This window comes from Zygotorulaspora mrakii, chromosome 2 (genome assembly GCF_013402915.1).
Source record: "Zygotorulaspora mrakii chromosome 2, complete sequence".
Taxonomy (NCBI): Eukaryota; Fungi; Ascomycota; class Saccharomycetes; order Saccharomycetales; family Saccharomycetaceae; genus Zygotorulaspora; species Zygotorulaspora mrakii.
The window spans coordinates 898,484-916,423 of NC_050720.1; the positions used below are offsets into that span (position 1 = coordinate 898,484).

At 40.3% G+C, this 17,940-nt stretch overlaps 7 protein-coding genes across 7 annotated transcripts; 2 read left to right on the forward strand and 5 right to left on the reverse strand.

Annotated features, from left to right (window-relative positions):
- Positions 1-121: 121 nt before the first annotated feature.
- GLT1 (glutamate synthase (NADH)) lies at positions 122-6,541 on the reverse strand (the record flags this gene model as incomplete). Its single annotated transcript, XM_037287252.1, has 1 exon — positions 122-6,541. One exon carries the CDS (start codon positions 6,539-6,541, stop codon positions 122-124), a length of 6,420 nt encoding a protein of 2,139 aa, XP_037143147.1.
- Positions 6,542-7,988: 1,447 nt separating this feature from the next.
- Positions 7,989-9,803, forward strand: UGA3 (Uga3p; the record flags this gene model as incomplete). The annotated part of the gene is made up of 1 exon (XM_037287253.1): positions 7,989-9,803. The coding sequence occupies one exon, from the start codon at positions 7,989-7,991 to the stop codon at positions 9,801-9,803; it is 1,815 nt and encodes a 604-aa protein (XP_037143148.1).
- Positions 9,804-9,880: 77 nt separating this feature from the next.
- UPS1 (Ups1p) lies at positions 9,881-10,417 on the reverse strand (the record flags this gene model as incomplete). Its single annotated transcript, XM_037287254.1, has 1 exon — positions 9,881-10,417. One exon carries the CDS (start codon positions 10,415-10,417, stop codon positions 9,881-9,883), a length of 537 nt encoding a protein of 178 aa, XP_037143149.1.
- Positions 10,418-11,621: 1,204 nt separating this feature from the next.
- MRPL38 (mitochondrial 54S ribosomal protein uL14m) lies at positions 11,622-12,038 on the forward strand (the record flags this gene model as incomplete). Its single annotated transcript, XM_037287255.1, has 1 exon — positions 11,622-12,038. The coding sequence occupies one exon, from the start codon at positions 11,622-11,624 to the stop codon at positions 12,036-12,038; it is 417 nt and encodes a 138-aa protein (XP_037143150.1).
- A 93-nt stretch (positions 12,039-12,131) lies between these two features.
- HG535_0B04650 (uncharacterized protein) lies at positions 12,132-14,411 on the reverse strand (the record flags this gene model as incomplete). The annotated part of the gene is made up of 1 exon (XM_037287256.1): positions 12,132-14,411. The coding sequence occupies one exon, from the start codon at positions 14,409-14,411 to the stop codon at positions 12,132-12,134; it is 2,280 nt and encodes a 759-aa protein (XP_037143151.1).
- Positions 14,412-14,907: 496 nt separating this feature from the next.
- HG535_0B04660 (LrgB family protein) lies at positions 14,908-16,944 on the reverse strand (the record flags this gene model as incomplete). Its single annotated transcript, XM_037287257.1, has 1 exon — positions 14,908-16,944. The coding sequence occupies one exon, from the start codon at positions 16,942-16,944 to the stop codon at positions 14,908-14,910; it is 2,037 nt and encodes a 678-aa protein (XP_037143152.1).
- A 353-nt stretch (positions 16,945-17,297) lies between these two features.
- On the reverse strand, positions 17,298-17,690 carry MRP49 (mitochondrial 54S ribosomal protein mL61; the record flags this gene model as incomplete). Its single annotated transcript, XM_037287258.1, has 1 exon — positions 17,298-17,690. One exon carries the CDS (start codon positions 17,688-17,690, stop codon positions 17,298-17,300), a length of 393 nt encoding a protein of 130 aa, XP_037143153.1.
- Positions 17,691-17,940: the final 250 nt, after the last annotated feature.

Consider the following 17,940-nt stretch of genomic DNA (forward strand, 5'->3'; position numbering starts at 1 on the left):
CAAATAATTCAACAGATAAGACGATATAATTGAAAATATAATAAATAAATAAAAGTACAAATATTAAATAACTAAGAGAAATTAGTAAAATACAATAATTAGTGAAACAATTGCAACAGATCTATACTGTTGCTGCTAATTCTTTCAAAAGTTCATAATTACGTTTAACGATACCACCATTTCCTGGCAGATTTGTGCTGCCCATTAATTCTTCATCAATTGAAGTTGCACACTTTCTACCTTCTTGGATGGCCCAAACAATTAAGGATTGACCTCTTCTACAGTCACCTGCGGCGTAGACCTTATTTCCGTCAACACTGTAAGATGCGTCATTCAAAGTATCAATAGTACCTCTTCTTGTCTTTTTGACACTTGGATCTTCAAATAATTCAGGACCAACGAACCCCATAGACAATAAAACGATATCTGCCTCAAATATTTCTTCGCTACCTGGGATTTCTACCATTTGCCAAACTCCACTCTCGGACTTTTTCCATTCGACGCGAACAGTCTTAATAGCAGTAACTTCACCTTCTTCATTGCCAATGAATTCTTTAGATAGAATACAGTACTCACGAGGATCTCTACCGTAATGTTCCTTGACCTCCGCATGACCATAATCGATTCTCATGACACGAGGCCATTGGGGCCATGGATTATCTCTGGAACGTTCCTTTGGCGGTTGAGGTAATAATTCAAAGTTGAGCACTGAAGAAGCACCATGTCTTACTGAAGTACCCAAACAATCATTACCGGTATCACCACCACCAATGACGATTACTTTCTTACCAGCAATCGATTGACGAATAGCCTCCATATCTTTGTTCAAGAAAGCAGAAGTGTTGTCCTTCAATAACGTCATAGCAAAATCAATGTTCTTCAATTCACGGCCCTTAATTGGTAGATCTCTTGGAATGGTAGAACCAATAGCATAAACAATTCTATCAAATTGAGACTTTAACTCTTCTGTTGTAATATCTTTACCAACCTCAGTGTTGGTAATGAATTGAATGCCTTCAGCTGCCAACAAATCAACACGACGTTGAACAATGGATTTTTCCAGCTTCATATTTGGAATACCATACATTAATAAGCCACCACAACGGTCAGCTCTTTCATATACAGTAACGCTGTGACCTGCCTTGTTCAATTGATCAGCACAAGCTAAACCAGCTGGACCAGAACCAATAATCGCAACGGAATATCCAGTACGGAATTCGGGAATGACAGGTTCAACCCAACCTTCTTTGAAAGCATTATCAATAATTAACCTTTCAATAGACTTGATTCCAACCGGATCCTCTATAATTCCCAGAGTACAGGCACCCTCACATGGAGCTGGGCATACTCTCCCAGTGAACTCAGGGAAATTATTTGTTTCCATTAATTTATCATAAGCTAACTTCCACTGGTTTTTGAAGACTAAATCGTTGAATTTTGGAATAATATTCGAGACTGGACAACCGGTGTCAGATTGACAGAAAGGAGTACCACACTCCATACATCTTGCAGCCTGTACTTTAGCTTCCTTCTTACTTAAAGAATTAGCAAATTCTTTCCAGTCCTTTGTTCTTGCTGCAGCACTTCTCTTAGGCTCATACAGCTTCTTGTACTTCATAAAACCACGAATCTTCTCCAATTTCTCAACTTTTTCAGCGCTTTTTTCAAGTTGTTTTGAGTTTGGTACAGAATCTTCAAGATCGACGACACCTGGTTCAACAAGAGTAGACTTAAACGAAACAGTGGACTGTTTCTTCTTTTCAGACACCATTGCTGCGATTTCACCGTTTGTAGCATCAGCTTTATTATTTGCAGATCTTTGGAATTTTTTCAAAAATTGAGTTGTCAAAAGTTCCTTTTCTTTGATCTTATCAGCAGCCTCTTTCACTAGTACTTTCTTATAGTCACTTGGAATGACCTTAACAAAGTTTTTCAAATAGTAGTTAAAATTACCAAGAATCTTCGCAGCTAGTTCAGATTGAGTGTAATTATAGTGTTCAAGAATCAAATTCTTGACAAAAGCAATTTCAACGGTGTCTGTCAAACTCTCAAGTTCAACAGTTTCCTTATTAATCTTACCAACGAAATCATCATAATCAGATGTTAAACAGTAAGCAATACCACCTGTAGCACCGGAGAACGCATTCAAAGATTCCATTTGAGATAGAACAACAGCTCTACCACCGGTCATGTATTCAAAAGCATTGTTACCTTTAACTCTTTCAACAACAATGGTAGCACCAGAATTACGAACAGCAAAACGTTCACCAGCACTACCTGAAATAAACGCAGTACCGGATGTAGCACCGTAGAAACAGGTGTTACCAACGATGACATTTTCATCACTCTTGAACTTGGAGTCCTTTGGTGGTTTAATAACAAGGATACCACCCGATAGACCTTTACCAACATAATCGTTGGCATCACCATTCAAAATGAAAGTAATACCAGGTGCTAAGAAGGCACCAAACGATTGACCTGCAGAACCTTGGATGTTAACAACTACGGTATCCTGAGGCAAACCATTCTCACCAAACCTCTTTGAAATTCTGTAAGACAGAGTTGAACCTAAGGCACGATCAGTGTTAATAATTTCAGCATCGATGGTAACTGGGAGACCACGGTCTAATGTTACTTCAGCTTCATCAATCAACTTGTTATCCAGACGAGAATGTAGTTTGTGATCTTGTTTCTTAGTGAATCTCGTTGCAACATCTGGACGGATTGTATGAGCAGGAGTTAAAATAGGAGAAAGATCAATGTTAATAGCTTTAGTGTTGACATTTTCTCTTTTCTTAAGTTTTTCTGAATGACCAACCATTTCATCAACACTACGGAATCCCAATGTTGCCATGATCTTCCTCAAATCTTGAATTAAGTAATAGAAAAAGTTAATAACATGTTCTGGTTGACCTTCAAACTTGCTTCTCAAGTAAGGATCTTGTGTAGCGATACCGACAGCACAAGAGTTCAAGTGACACCTTCTTAACATGATACACCCCATTGCGATTAATGGAATTGTAGCTAAAGTGAAAGATTCCGCACCCAATAATACAGCAACTGCAATATCAAAACCAGTTCTTAATTGACCATCAGTTTGGACAACAACGTTACGTCTTAAATCGTTCAACACCAAAGTTTGATGAGTCTCGGCTAGACCTAATTCCCAAGGTAACCCTGCACTCTTTATACTTGTCCATCTGGCAGCACCGGTACCACCATCATGACCAGACACTAAGATATGATCAGCTTTTGCCTTAGCGACACCTGATGCAACAATACCAACACCAACTTCGGATACTAATTTAACAGAAATTCCAGCTCTTGGATTGGAACATTTCAAATCGTAAATCAATTGCTTCAAATCCTCAATAGAATAAATATCATGATGAGGTGGTGGTGAAATTAATCCAACATGAGGAGTAGAATGTCTAGTCTTGGCAATTTCTTTAGAGACTTTGTGAGCTGGTAATTCACCACCTTCACCAGGTTTAGCACCTTGAGCAACTTTAATTTGAATTTCATCTGCATCAGAAAGGTAATAAGAAGTAACACCAAATCTAGCAGAAGCTACTTGTTTGATTGCAGATCTCATTGTGTCACCGTTATCATGAACAATAGATCTTTCAGCATCTTCACCACCTTCACCACAATTCGATTTTGCACCTAAACGATTCATTGCGATAGCCAATGTTGAATGAGCCTCCATTGAAATAGAACCATAAGACATAGCACCGGTAGCGAATCTTCTTGCAATTTCCGTCCATGGTTCAACCTGTTCTAAAGGTATTGGTGTACAGTTTTCGAAGTCTAATTCTAGAAGACCTCTCAAGGTACAATCTCTTATAGCTTCTGTCTCTTTTTTGACGTACATATCCCAGGCGGCTTCATTTTTATTTCTTACCGAATCTTGTAGAGAAGCAATTGCTGTTGGATCATTAACATGCTTAAAGCCACCATCTCTCCAATGGTAATCACCTCTTTCTGGTAAAGTAACGGTTTTAGTAACGATAGGTCTGGATGGGTAACCAGTTTCATGTAATGAAAATGCATCCTGAGCTAGATATTCGAATGTAACACCTTTGATTCTTGAAGCTGTACCTGCAAAACAAACGTCTGTTACAGAATTATCAATACCAAGTGCTTCAAAAATTTGGGCACCTTTATAGGATGCTAAAGTAGAGATACCCATTTTAGACATCACTTTTAATATACCACCATCGATAGCATGCTTGTAGTTTTCCAATAGGGTATCATTATCCACAGTAACATCGTCATCGTCAACGTTTCTAATCAAACCCTCCTGGTTCAGTCTAACTAATGTTTCCATGGCTAAATACGGGAAAATACCATCACAACCATAACCTAAAAGAACACAGAAATGATGAATTTGTCTTGCTTCACCGGTTTCTAATATAATTGCGACATGAGAACGTTGCTTATTTCTAATCAAATGGTGATGAATAGCACCAACAGCAATTAAAGATGAGATCGAAACACGTTGAGATCCCATTTTTTTATCTGAGAGAATTAAGATTTTCTTACCATTATCAATAGAATCGCTCGCTTCTTGAGTAATGCGTTCAATGGTTGATGTATAACCTAATAAACCTTCAGATTTTTCAAAAGTGATATCAATATTGGCAATCGACCAGGTTGGATGAGTCTTTTCGATGTTTTTTAAAGCATAAAATTCATCCCAATGTAAAATTGGTGATTTCAAAAATAATCTATCACATTGAGATGGATGCATCTCTAATAGATTACCCTGAGGGCCAACGTAACATTCTAAGGACATAACATTTGCTTCACGGATAGGATCAATTGGTGGATTTGTAACTTGAGCAAATAATTGTTTGAAATAATCATAAACTAATACAGGATCTTCATTCAAACATGCCAATGGGGCATCATTACCCATTGAACCTAAGGCTTCTTTACCAGTCAAGGCCATTGGAGTTAACAATAAAGAGACTTCTTCAAAAGTATAACAATTTGCTAATAAACGAGGATCAGTTTGAACTTTTAATGATGACAAATTCGAAACAAAATCATTTGGAATGAACTTCTTATTTTTTGACAAAAGATCGTCCAATTTAATAACTTTTGATAACCAAGATTTGAAATCTTTCTTTTTAGCAAAGTTTAACTTTAATTTCTTTGTATCAACAATTTCACTTTTTTCAGTATCGACTAAAAACATATCACCAGGTTTCAATTTACCCTTTTGTATGACCAGTTTATTCTCGATATGAATAACACCAACTTCGGAAGCACAAATAACCCTATCATCAGATGTAACATAATAACGACAAGGTCTTAAGCCGTTTCTATCAAGCATTGCACCACAGTAACGACCGTCGGTAAAAGTTAATAGAGCAGGACCATCCCATGGTTCCATCAAACAAGCAGCCCAGTCGAACCAAGCCTTTAAGTTTGAATCCATATCAGCATGATAAGCTTCTGGAACCATCATCATGATTGCTTCTGGCAAAGAGAGCACACCATTTATAGTTAACAATTCAAGAACATTATCTAGAGCAGCAGAATCTGAACCGCCTTCCTCAATCACAGGGTATAGTTTATCTAATTGATCTTTGAAAGTTTCTGAAACCAATACACCTTCCCTTGCATGCATCCAGTTTTTGTTACCTCTTAAAGTGTTGATCTCACCATTATGAGCAAGCCAACGTAGTGGTTGAGCTCTGTCCCACGATGGGAAAGTGTTTGTCGAAAATCTTGAATGAACCAAAGCCATATGAGATTCAAAATGAGCGTTTGTCAAATCGTAATAGTAATTGTAAACCTGGGCAGGAGTCAATTGGCCCTTGTATACTATAGTGCGGTTACTCAAAGAGCAGGCATAAAACCAATTTTCTATACCAATTTCATTTGAAGCTTGTTTTCTCAGGATGTAAAGCTGAGTTTGAAACTCTCTTTCGTTGAATTCAGATCCCACGGATTCCGCCGATGTCTGTTTTCTCACAATCAATGGTTGCAGAATTTGTGGTTCTCTTGACAGCGCGACTTCCCCCAGTATTGAAGAATCGTGAGGCACATCTCTCCATCCTAGAACCTGCAGGTTCAAACTTAGTGCCAACTTTTCGAAAAAATTCTTGGAGTCTTCCAGCACAGACGGATCGTCCTTCTTGAAGAAGACATTACCCACTGCATACTGGCCCTTCTCCGGAATATCGATACCTAGATCCAGTTTGAACTCTCTTTTCATGAATTCGTGAGGAATGCCCAACAATATACCTGCACCATCACCGTTACCATCCGACGAGACGGCACCACGATGCGTCATGTTGCACAGCAGGAAACGCGCATCTGAAACGATCTTGTGAGAGTGCTCACCCTTGATATTAGCGACGAAACCTACACCGCAGGCATCCTTCTCATACTCCGGATCGTACAGACCGCACTTGTCAGGTAAAACGTTTGCCCACGACTTATGCTTGTGGTTTGTGGAAAAGTCCTGTGGCGAGCCGCCCTCGTAGGACTCCTCGAGCGGGTCGAAACGTTCTGATGTCAAAACCATTTTTTAAATATGCAAAAAAGGGGGTTGGCGATGCCACAGATCGACTAGATATTTCCCACTCAGAGAAAAGCTCGATCGCAAAGCCAGAAAAAATGAATAATGCAGCCAGTGCAATATATCAGATTTTGGTCCCCGATAATAAATAGATGAAGAAAGCTGAAACGAACGCAACTGAATAAATACTCCGTCCCGTGTTAGCTCTTCCTCGACACTTCTATGTCTCTTTTCTCCTTCTCTTTCTCTTCTGGATTCAGATTATCCTCCCTGCAAGCCAAAGCGTAAAAAAAATATCACAGCTGTGTCAACAAAACAATGAAATCTACTCTTATTAGGTTTATGATACAACACTATAGATGAAAAATAAAAGAGAACCTTGCTTTGCGAAATTGGTTGTGTTCAACGTAATAAGACAGACGATCCAAGAAAGAGAGCACCTTATCGCACCTCTGGAAGAAGGGTTTCTAAATCCACTGGACGTGCTAACTAGATCGCCCATCCATGCATGACCTTTTTATATAAAACATGTTTTTGCAGAGTCTCATCGCGCACTCGGAAGGACTCGCGCCTACTTCCGACCTCTGCCTAGCAGGAACAACCAGAAATAGCCAGGAACTAGCACAACGCACTCCGCTTGCTGCCTACCGTTACACAGAAGATGCGATCGTCGTGCTCCCACGCTGCCTAGGGCCACAACAGCCCTGGTCCGTCGGCCTGGCAAGGCGCTACAAAGCGTTGAATGTCGGTGACGCAGCGAATTGGTTATCACCAGTCGACGACATGGCCATAAACGACCAATGAAAATTCATCTGCTGATCAATCGATGGGCAATAAGCGGTCGAGCGTGCGAATCACGAACAACGAACAGCGCGGCATGCGTATCTGCCCGAACGGGTATTCGGGTGTTCTGGTGTGAGAAAAACCGGAAACGGCCCTAAAGACTGTGCGAGGACAAATGGAAAGAGGGTAACGGGCCGACAAGCGATCGGGGGCACCGAAGAGGCAGGAGCGGAAGAGATGTTCTGTAATGTTCTCAAGATTGTGCGTCACGCGGCACGATATAGCGCAGTTTTGGCGTCAGGCATTTCGCGTCGTGAGATGTCCAAAATGGTGATTTGAACCGCGGCAAGGACCACGGCGAGGGAGCAATTCGCCGGACACCGGACACTGGGTCCATCGATCCAGCGAGGAGCCGGTGCCGGTGCCGGTGCCGGTGCGGTGCCCCGGACATTCCGCTATGTGCAGGTGATTGCGAATGTGCATATCGCGTGGCCGGGTAAGGGCATGGCTTTTCGGTGAGACGCACCCGTACATAGATTGTGAACGCTGGTAGGTCAGTAAAGATAGCTGATTTTCGGTTTAGAAGACAGAGGCAGTGGAAAGTCAGCAATTTGTTTAATTGCAGAGGAAGGCGGAGAGTGGGCTCCCGCTATAATAATTGCGACCTGCGATGATGAATGAAGAGTTCGATGCGTTGAACAGAGCAAAATCGAGGAAACACTCGAGGACAGGTTGTATCACATGTAAAGTACGGAAAAAAAGATGCTCCGAACACAAACCCATCTGCGCGGATTGTAGACGGTTAGGATTCTCCTGCATGTATCTGCCGAAGAGCACAGATAGGAGGACGTTGCAGCACTACAAGGAGCTCATTGAAAGGGAGCTGTTCGACCACAAGTTCAGCAAAAAGGGCCACAGGCGTTTTGATGAAGTGCAGGAGTGTGAGCAGGAGCTGGGGCTGGAGGCAGAGCTGGGGGAGCAGGAGGAGGAGCAGCGAGAGGAAGCGCATGAGGAAGAAAACGAGGAGGAAAACGAGGAAGAAAACGAGCATGAGCACGAGCACGAGGAAGAACATGAAATTCTCAACGGCGCCCAGCTTATACACATAGGAGCAGAACAGCTGCATTTGGACCTCGACGATGAGTTCAGTCTTTCACTGTCTCCTAGATACTCTCAGCCACTCACGGATCCCATATGCTTGGAGCTAGACGGCGTTGGTATGCATTTATACAATTACTATAGAGACCATTTGGCCAAGATCATCTCCATCGCTCCAACGAAACAGAACTACTATCTTCAAGTTTTTTTGCCAATGGCCCACCAGCACAAAGGGATTCTGTATGGACTTATGGCCTGGTCAGCTCATCACTTATCGATCACGGAGTCGAATCACGATGTTCAGTCAAAGGATGAGAATTACCTCACCATAGCAAACGAATACACTTTGAATTCTTTGACCAGATTGAAGTCTGAATACAGCGAGTCAAATTTTCTCTGGTCGCTTGCCCAAGTGCTCATCTTGTGTGGTGCGGAAATATGTCAGGGGGATGTCAATAAGTGGAAAGTTCTACTGAAACATGGTGCGGAACTTATTGAGAAAAACTGTGGTAAAGATATTTCGGAAATTTTGTTCTCGAATAAACACACCAATCTGGACTCAACAACACGATATTGGTTGATTGCAAATTTTATGTATCATGACATTATGTGCTCGCGACAAACATTTTTCCCAATGAATCAATATCAAAGGATATTAGATAATCAATCGTCGCATGACCTGAGAAGCTTAGATGATTCAAACTTACAGTTAGATCCTTTGAATGGTATCAATAGACCAATACTTTTACTTATTGGTGACATTACAAATTTGACAAGAAAGATGAAGTCTGATTGTGAGCAGTTCAACAAAGATCATCCTAAATTTGATAAGTACATGAAAACAGCAATGGATATCCAATCGAAATTATACCATTTAGTTCCAAATGTAATGGAAATGAAATTTTATGAAGAGTTCTCGAATGATTATCAACTCAGTATCGAACTTTTCCAATTGATGCAGACTGCTGCATTAATCCATTTGAAAACCATTTGTCTCAAATATTCAAAGGACTCGATCGAAATTCAATATCTCTGGAAGATACTCTCACAAAAACTTACACTCATTCTCGGTACCAAACTAGAAGGTTCGCTTTGTTTCCCACTTTTTATATGTGGCATAAATGCTGTCTCCGAAGAGCAAAAATCATTAGTAGAATCGATGTTCGATGATATGATGAAAAGATACAAGTGCTATAACTTTCAACGTGCAAGAACAATAATGAGAAAGGTCTGGAAGCAAAACAGCGATAATGAGTCCATCAGTAATCGCAGCAGTATCTCAAGTACAAGTACTGGTACAGGTGCAGAAGATAACTGGTACGAATTAAAAAACAAGGATTGGTACGACATCGTCGATGATATGGGTTGGGATATAAGTTTCGCATAAACATCATATAAAAATAAATTCAGGTTGGTGTCTCTCTATGTACAAGAATTAAAATCAATAAAAAATAGAAAACAAAATCAAATAAATAACCTACCCTTTTCTCCACGTTCCTCCAATTGTTTCATAACAAACGTCATTCCTAATCTGCTCATCTTTATATTTTCGTCGAACTTTGACCTGGACCAATGTTCAATTTTATTTTTAACCCCCATTTGAAACCCGCTCGAAAATTTAACGTCACTTTTAACTATAGTATTACCTAATTGTTTATCTGCCATATATGTGGTATACTCTTCAACTTGAATGATCTTTGTATGATCTAAATTTTTTGTATACGTTTGCATATGCATCGTCTCCGGATCAACTATTGAAATTTCAATTATCCAAGAATCTGAAACTGCTGACAGAAATGGTTTGACCCATCGTGGTAACTTACCGGATTTCTTGATTAACCTTGTGGTGCGTAATTTCCCATCATCGCCAAGATCCCTTGACAATGTATCTATTGACAGAACATGATTAGAATACGGGTTTGGATACCTATTGAAAAATGCAAGTGATACCGTGGCAAAATCACTCTCAAATACGTGTCTATTCTTATGCCAAAGTACCATTTCAACAGGATTAACTCCTTCACCTCTGTAGTCGTCTACCTACCTTTACCATACATGAGAACTGTCATTCTTTTTCTATCGCATTTATGCGAAATTTTGGTTCAAAAAGTCATCATTCAAAACGGACAATACAAAACAAGATTAATGGCGGCTAGATTACATAGCAATATTGATTACAGTAAATAGTATGCAGAGTTCTGGAATTAAGGTAGATATACTACAAAAGTATGGCAGCAATTGCAGCGACACTCCAGCTACCAAGTGAGCGGTTACCACCGCGAAAATGCGCTGCTGCTTTACCTCGAGACCTCGTACCGTTACTGGATCTAGTCGACGAATGGCGACCAGCGTAACCTCCAACAAAGTAACGGGAGGTGTACTGCGTGGCTTGGCCATTGATGGTTGTGGTGATAACTCTCCTCACCTCACTTGCACCATCCACGCTGGAAGGAGACGTAAACCTTCCCGAAACACTTAGATCAAGGTCGCTAGTCATCACAGTACGTTGAGCGGTCTGAGTCTGGGTATCCATTGTATCAGTGGCAGTCCGCTATTGAGTGGCTCTCTGGGCGGTATCATTTTCATCGTCAGCGGTGTGTGGAGCTGTTCTAACTGCTGGCGGTTTCGGGTTGGAACCCCCCTCTGGTTCTGAATCGGGTTGTTCATCCGGTGCTGGCTTAGGTGCTGGCTTAGGTGCTGGCTTAGGCGCTGGATGGGGTGCTGGAGCATTTGGATGCGAACCGCCTGCTCGAGCGGCTGTTATGGAAATTATCGCAATGAGTACGGTTAGTCTGAAAAGCATGCACTATGTGGATACTCTCTTGGTAATTTTTTTTGTCTCCATGGATATCAAAACTAATACTACTGTCAAAGCTAAGTGTATATATACCAATTGCTTGGCATTGATACGTGCTTCAACTTAAAGAAAGCATGAGATTCGGGGTATTCGGGCTGCTGTGTAGTATCTCTGAGTCTTGCTGCTTGGCAGTTGAGTGCATACGTATGTTACGTCAAGATACTGCGCCGTCGCCCACGTCCTGTATTTTCTGCACGGGAGAGGCGTGAAAAAAATAAAACACGATTATGAACTCTCAGGAATATCGAAAATGGTATGGTAAGATCACAAAAGAGGCATAGCAAGGGTCCAAGGTAGCACATCTGAGGCTCAGCCAAATAGTTGTTGAAAATTCAAGAAGGCAGAGAGATGATTTACTTGAAATCTATGTTAAAGGTTATCGACAACTCGGGAGCCCAGATGGCTGAGTGTATCAAAGTTTTAAAGAAGGGCTCTCCAAAATCACCAGCGAGGATCGGTGATAGAATAATATGTGTAGTGCAGAAAGCGAAGCCATTGAACCAAAATATAACCGGAACTTCGAACACCAACAGAGTGAAAAAGGGGGACATTGTTCATGGGATTGTGGTTCGCACGAAACAAAAAAATATGTCTCGGGGAGATGGTTCGATAGTGAGTTTTGGAGACAATGCTTGTGTCCTGGTAAACAAGAATACTGGTGAGCCACTTGGGACCAGAATCATGGCAAATGACGGATGCGTCGGCAGAGAACTGAGGGAAAAGGGCTTCAATAAAATTTGTTCTCTTGCAAGTAGGGTAGTGTAAACGCTTCGTTTCGGTTTACATCCTATTTCCTGTACATAAATAATATATCCTAGAAATAAATATCCAAGTGGCTGATTTTATTATTAGAGTTGATTAGTAGAATACACAGCACCTTGTGTGCTTCATCCAAGGTGACTGTAGCAAACTATCGATGGTTATTCTTCTCTTTGGGTCGATTTGGAGAATTGAATACAGTGCCGCTCTTCTCAAACGGCTAATTTCGTTGTTGACATGCCTCATTTCTTCGAAAACGTAAAATTGTTTGTGCTCTTTCATTTCCTCATAGAACGAATCATACAGAACATCCTCGTCACGCAGTGCAATCTTCCATAAATAATGGTCAAGTACCATCGTACAGTAAACGATACCACAGCTCCAGCAATCTGTGAGTCGGGGGTCGTATTCATTATCGGTAATAAACTCCTCCGGTGCAACGTAAGGTTCAGAACCCATTGTTCCTGTTTGAAAATGAACATGCTTTTCCCATGCAGTCTGGAAAACACAACTTGTACCAAAATCACAAATCTTTAATAGACCATTTGGGTAAAACAAGATGTTTTCTGGTTTTAAATCACAATGAGCGACACCATGATTATGCATATATTGAACACCATGCAAGAGTTGTTTCATGAAACAATCAGCTTCTAGAGGGTGCAAAGCTGTCCCATTCTTGGATTTTCGCGTGAGTATACTGTAAAGATCGCCTGAAGGGCAAAACTCCATTACTTCTACAAATGCATCATTCGTTTCCATCAGATCGAATATGGTAAGTATATTGGGAGAAACCTTTGTGCCTTTTTTATGACAATGGCTAAGTGAGTGTCCAATTATAAATTCAGATGTTATTCTTGTGCTAAATCGATCTATTTGATCATTGGCCTTAGGTCTTAACTCTTTGACGGCAAAAAAAAGCTTCTTACCACTGGAGTAGGTCGCGAATGGGGCAATATCTTTCGGTGTTTTTGGTCTACTACACACTTTCACTACACCATAGGCACCATGACCTATTAGTCCGACAGGTTTACCATATTGTTCATAGAACTTGGGGATATCCTTTTTTTGGCCTTCAATCTTGAGAGATTCGCCATTCAGTGCACTGTGTATTTTTTCTGACAGTGTATTTATCAGTTTTAATTCCTCAGAACCAACCGCAGCATTTGTGTTTACTATCCGTGGCGTTGCCTTGTCCTTGGGTTTTGATTCATCCTGTTCATCATCGGCTTGGAAACCATTCTCCATTATTCCAACTATTCCATTTTGTTCATCCTCGACCGCTTGACTTCTCGATCTATCTATCCTTTGGTAAAGAGAAAGCCTGCTAGCGGGTATCAAAGAAAGTGCGTTTTCTAACTGTTTGCTGTCCTCCTTGTGATGTTTGAACATCCCAGAGAGAGAAAATGATGACTTTTGCTTGGCAATATCGCTACTTGATAAGTTATCATTTCCATCTGTGACCAACGATGAGACTTTTAAGTTATGCTCGTGGAAACCATTTTCGTACACTTTGAAATTTTCCACCTGTAAAACACATTTTGACTCAATCTCAGAAAATTTAGGCAAGCTTGATGCACTAAATGTATCAGCCCGATTTCTTGCTCTCAAATAGTCCTTATTCCCCTGCACGTTATTTGAGGATAAGGAATCATTTCTTTTCAAAGAACCTGATCTTCCCACATGGCTGTTGGCGCGGCTTCGTCTGCCATTGACATAAGGACCAGATTGTGCTTGATCTTTACTATGTTCCTTCGAATGAATGTGTTCATCACTTTCATCATTCTCTAAAATTGAATCTATCAAAGTTCCAGACTCTTGGCTTTCAGAACTCATCTGCGGTGTATGTAGTTTATTTTCTTGCATTTTTTGATTATTTCTTGGATCCTTTCTTTGATCAGGCATCTCTCCTTCATCACCCGATGATCCTTTCTTAGACCGGGGGTGCGATTCTTCACTAGCTATAGAATCCCGATCGGATCCCGGCGGCGACAACGGTGTAATGGAAAGCTTTGATACATTTGGTAAGCCATGGTGAGGCCTTTGAAGAACTGGACTTTGAAGAGGTGATGCAGGAGCTTGTATAGGGGCACCGCGAGAGCTGCTTAATTCAGCTTCTTTATTTGTTGCTATATTTCCCAGTCGGCCGCTATTCTTCTTGGTGCCCAACTGTGGCATCTCTGAAGGACGTGCAGGTTGCTGTGCTTTCGTGTTTTCTTGGGCGCTGTTTTGCTTGTTTCCGTTGCTTGGGCCATTTGCATTATTATTTGCTTCTCCATTGCTACCACCGATTCCTATGCCTACCGGCTTGAACAATCCCTTGATCGATTCTGAGAGTGATCTGTTCCTTCTCACAGAGGATTTCTCATCACGACCACCCATATTTGTGCACACTACCTAATGACGTCAATATCCCGATCAACAGTAGAACCAAGGTTCAATGCTTAACAAAAAGTATAGAATGGCAAAGAAACAAAGTATTACCGATTCAAGTACTGGTTTGAGTACAATTATAATTTTAGAAAAGCCTAGGGCCTTTTTCTAGTTCTTTTCCACGCTCTTCTGTTAAGATGTCAAGAGATGAATAAAAGCTGATTTCCATTCTTCACATCCACGCATTTATCCCTTCATAAAAAAAAGGCGAAACGAAATACAACACTCCTAGAAACACCGACAACGCAAGAGAAAATGTAATCAGTAATGAAAAGATGCTATTTATGTATAGCAGATCTTACGACTCAATACACTTTTCCCTGTTAAGGGTTTGGTGCTGTAAAACGCTGTCTCTTCACAACCAAAACATATCCAGATTAATACTATTAAGAATATATTTATATAGTATGCGTCATATGGATTTATCCATCGAATTCAGATTAAGTTATAATCCAACAAGCATGTGTACAAAACTTTTGACTGGTCCTATTGCGCTTAAAATGACCAGAAGTGCACCATAAAATACAAAGGAAAGTGAACTTATCGCTGCGGCTCTTCTGTCAACTCCCAGCAAATAAGCAGTTGCTATAGCACCACAATTGCAACCTAACGTAAGACCTCTTGTTACATAATCTTCTTCTGGAACCCTGATAAAATCCAACATGGGGCCCCCGGTCAAAGCACCAACTACTCCACTCATAACAGTGGCAACAGCCATAACAGTTTGATCACCACCCAAATTTGCAATCATTGGTGTACCAAGTGCCAAAGTTATGCTTCTTCCAGAGAGGCCAATAGCTCGCGTTGGTGATATGCCTATGTGATAGCAAATAAGGGGATACAGCAAAAGACATGCCGCAGTGAACAATAATATTGGTGGAACCATAGCGAAGAAATGTTTCTGTAAATCCTTTCTGTATGTGTACATTGGAAGAGATAGAGCAACTATGGAAACATCCATGCAGCTTGAAAATATGTCGCCAGCACCTGGCCATTGATGATGTCCAAATCTTTGATCGTCGAACAGAAAAAGATAAGTCCTGCCTGTCTTGTATTGCCTCAGCTCGCTTATGAAAAACGAAACTTCTCTGTGCTTTATCATGACTGAAATGAGCATTACTATCCAAGTTAAAGCCACGGAGCAAATCACCGGATGGGCAAATTTTTTTAACCTAGGACGGTTTACAATGAATGGGCTATCAACAACAATCATAAACATCACGATTGCGGTAAACAATTGATAGGGAGCAATGTACCATTGGAAATAGTAGGTGAAAATCGTAGCAAATAGACCTACAGAGAAAATAACATGGTGCGAATGGTTTTCCCACATACTGATGGAAAAATAATGATCGAACTCTCTCGAGAACTGTTTAGTAATGGCGCGTTGACAAATTGCTCGGCTTTCAAGAGCTTCAGATGGTACATCTGATGTATCAGTACTATTCACAGAAGACCTATGTACTGCAGGTATTATTTTTGATAAGATATTGGACCTATTATTAATTCCTTCACGCGAGCTGTGAGTATCGCTTGACTGCCCTGCTGAATTACCACTTGGTGTTTGATATAGCATGTAGACGCTATCCATTTGGTGCGCACCACTATTTTCATCAGCCACATGCGCTCTACTATCTAAATTATGAGAATCGCAGGCCAACAAGGATGTATTTCCCTGGGTAGCTCGGGAATTTAATCTTGATAAAAACAATCCAGAATTGCTTGCCAGACTAATCAACGGATCATTGAAATTATTGTTAGCTTCTTGCTCATTATTGTTGTGGTGGTCATAATATTCATCTGCATACTGATAATGAATATCACTCACGTCCGATCCGTCGCTAGCATTTTTGATATTATTATTCTCTTCGTTTTTGCTACTTGAGCTTGAAACACTGCCATTTTTCCTATGTTTAAGTGGCATCGGCGTAAATCTGGATCCCTCAGTAACACCATTCTGTAATTCTTCTTGTCTAATGAAGATTGACTTCAGCCCCCTAAGTCCAATTAATTTTTGACCTAGGATTGTAATATAGGCCAGCAAAACGAATGCAATCAAATATCCAAATATGAAAACAGCAACTATTAATAATGCTTCCTTATATGAGATCCATGGACTCAAAGGCAAAGTCACAAAGGCAGGCGTGAAAAAAAGATTCATCCATCTCAACGCCCAACTTAATGGAACATCTATAATGCTAATGTAAAAGTTATTATATGGTTTTTTCAATGCTGACAAGCAACACATGAATGCAAAATTGATTAGCATAACTGCCACACTTGCTGGGAACGTCACTTTTATGCAATTTCGGATCAGTCTATCGACTCCATATAGGAGGCACATGATGATGATCACCCCAAGAGGAACAAACAGATATGTGCGAATCAAATCCCGATGATTTACCTTTAAGAACTGCTTAAAAACCAACCAATGACGATGTAAAACTGCTTCAGGCAGATTTTTGGCCTGCTTCAACTTCATTTGATCTGCTTAGACAATATAATAATAGCTCTTCCATACAGTTGTTGTTATTCTCGCCTAGGCATACCAAATCACCAATCTTATGAACTACTCTGTCAATTCTACCCTGACTAATTGATAGCATCCGCATCTTTATATATTTCATGAGAATTAACAGATATCGGTCAAAAGGCAAAAAAGTATGCTTGATAATGGTCGCGTGGATATCACGTTTTCTCAATAGTCGTCAGTGTATATTAAATTATCAAGGCTATCGATACCTATGATCAATTGCCTTTTTTTGTGATAAACAATGGTATTTACATTATCTCATTTTACTATATGTACATGGAGGAGCTTCTAGAAGCCGAAAGTCATACCTTCACCAACTGATCCTGTGGTACTACTTCATGATCAAGTTTCAATAAAAGGTCATCCATTATCTCATTGTCCTTCTTGTATTGCATGTTTATAGTATCCAAAATCTTAGATTCTCTACCTAGAATCTCAATCTTGCATGGGACCTCGACGTCTCTCTTGTCGTTCTTTAATCTCAATAAATCAATTTTTAGAGCTGGATTGTAATACTGTAAGGTAGGCAAATATTCATGCCAAAATTTACGTGCACCCATGTGCCCGTCATGGTTTTGCCATTGGAATAACAATTTGAGTCCAGTTACTTTCTCAGAATTAACGAAAATCTGAGCCTTTTTAGTGTTATAGCTAATCTTATTCAAAAATTCCAATTGTTTTTTAACGCTAGACATGCTTCAAAGTTGAGATATAGAGCGAGAAATCGGTTCAGTGGACACTCTACCACTGTATCTTATAAACGATTTAGATGAGCTTTTGTTAAAGCGTGCAAGCTTTTTTGAAATTGATATGGAAAGAATTATGTATCATTTATTACGTTAGTAGTATAAAAGTAAATCCTGGTCAGTACTGCTAAAATCGTCTACCTTGTTTTTAAATAGTTTAAATACATCCTGGTCTGCATTATGGTCTATCAGTCCTATT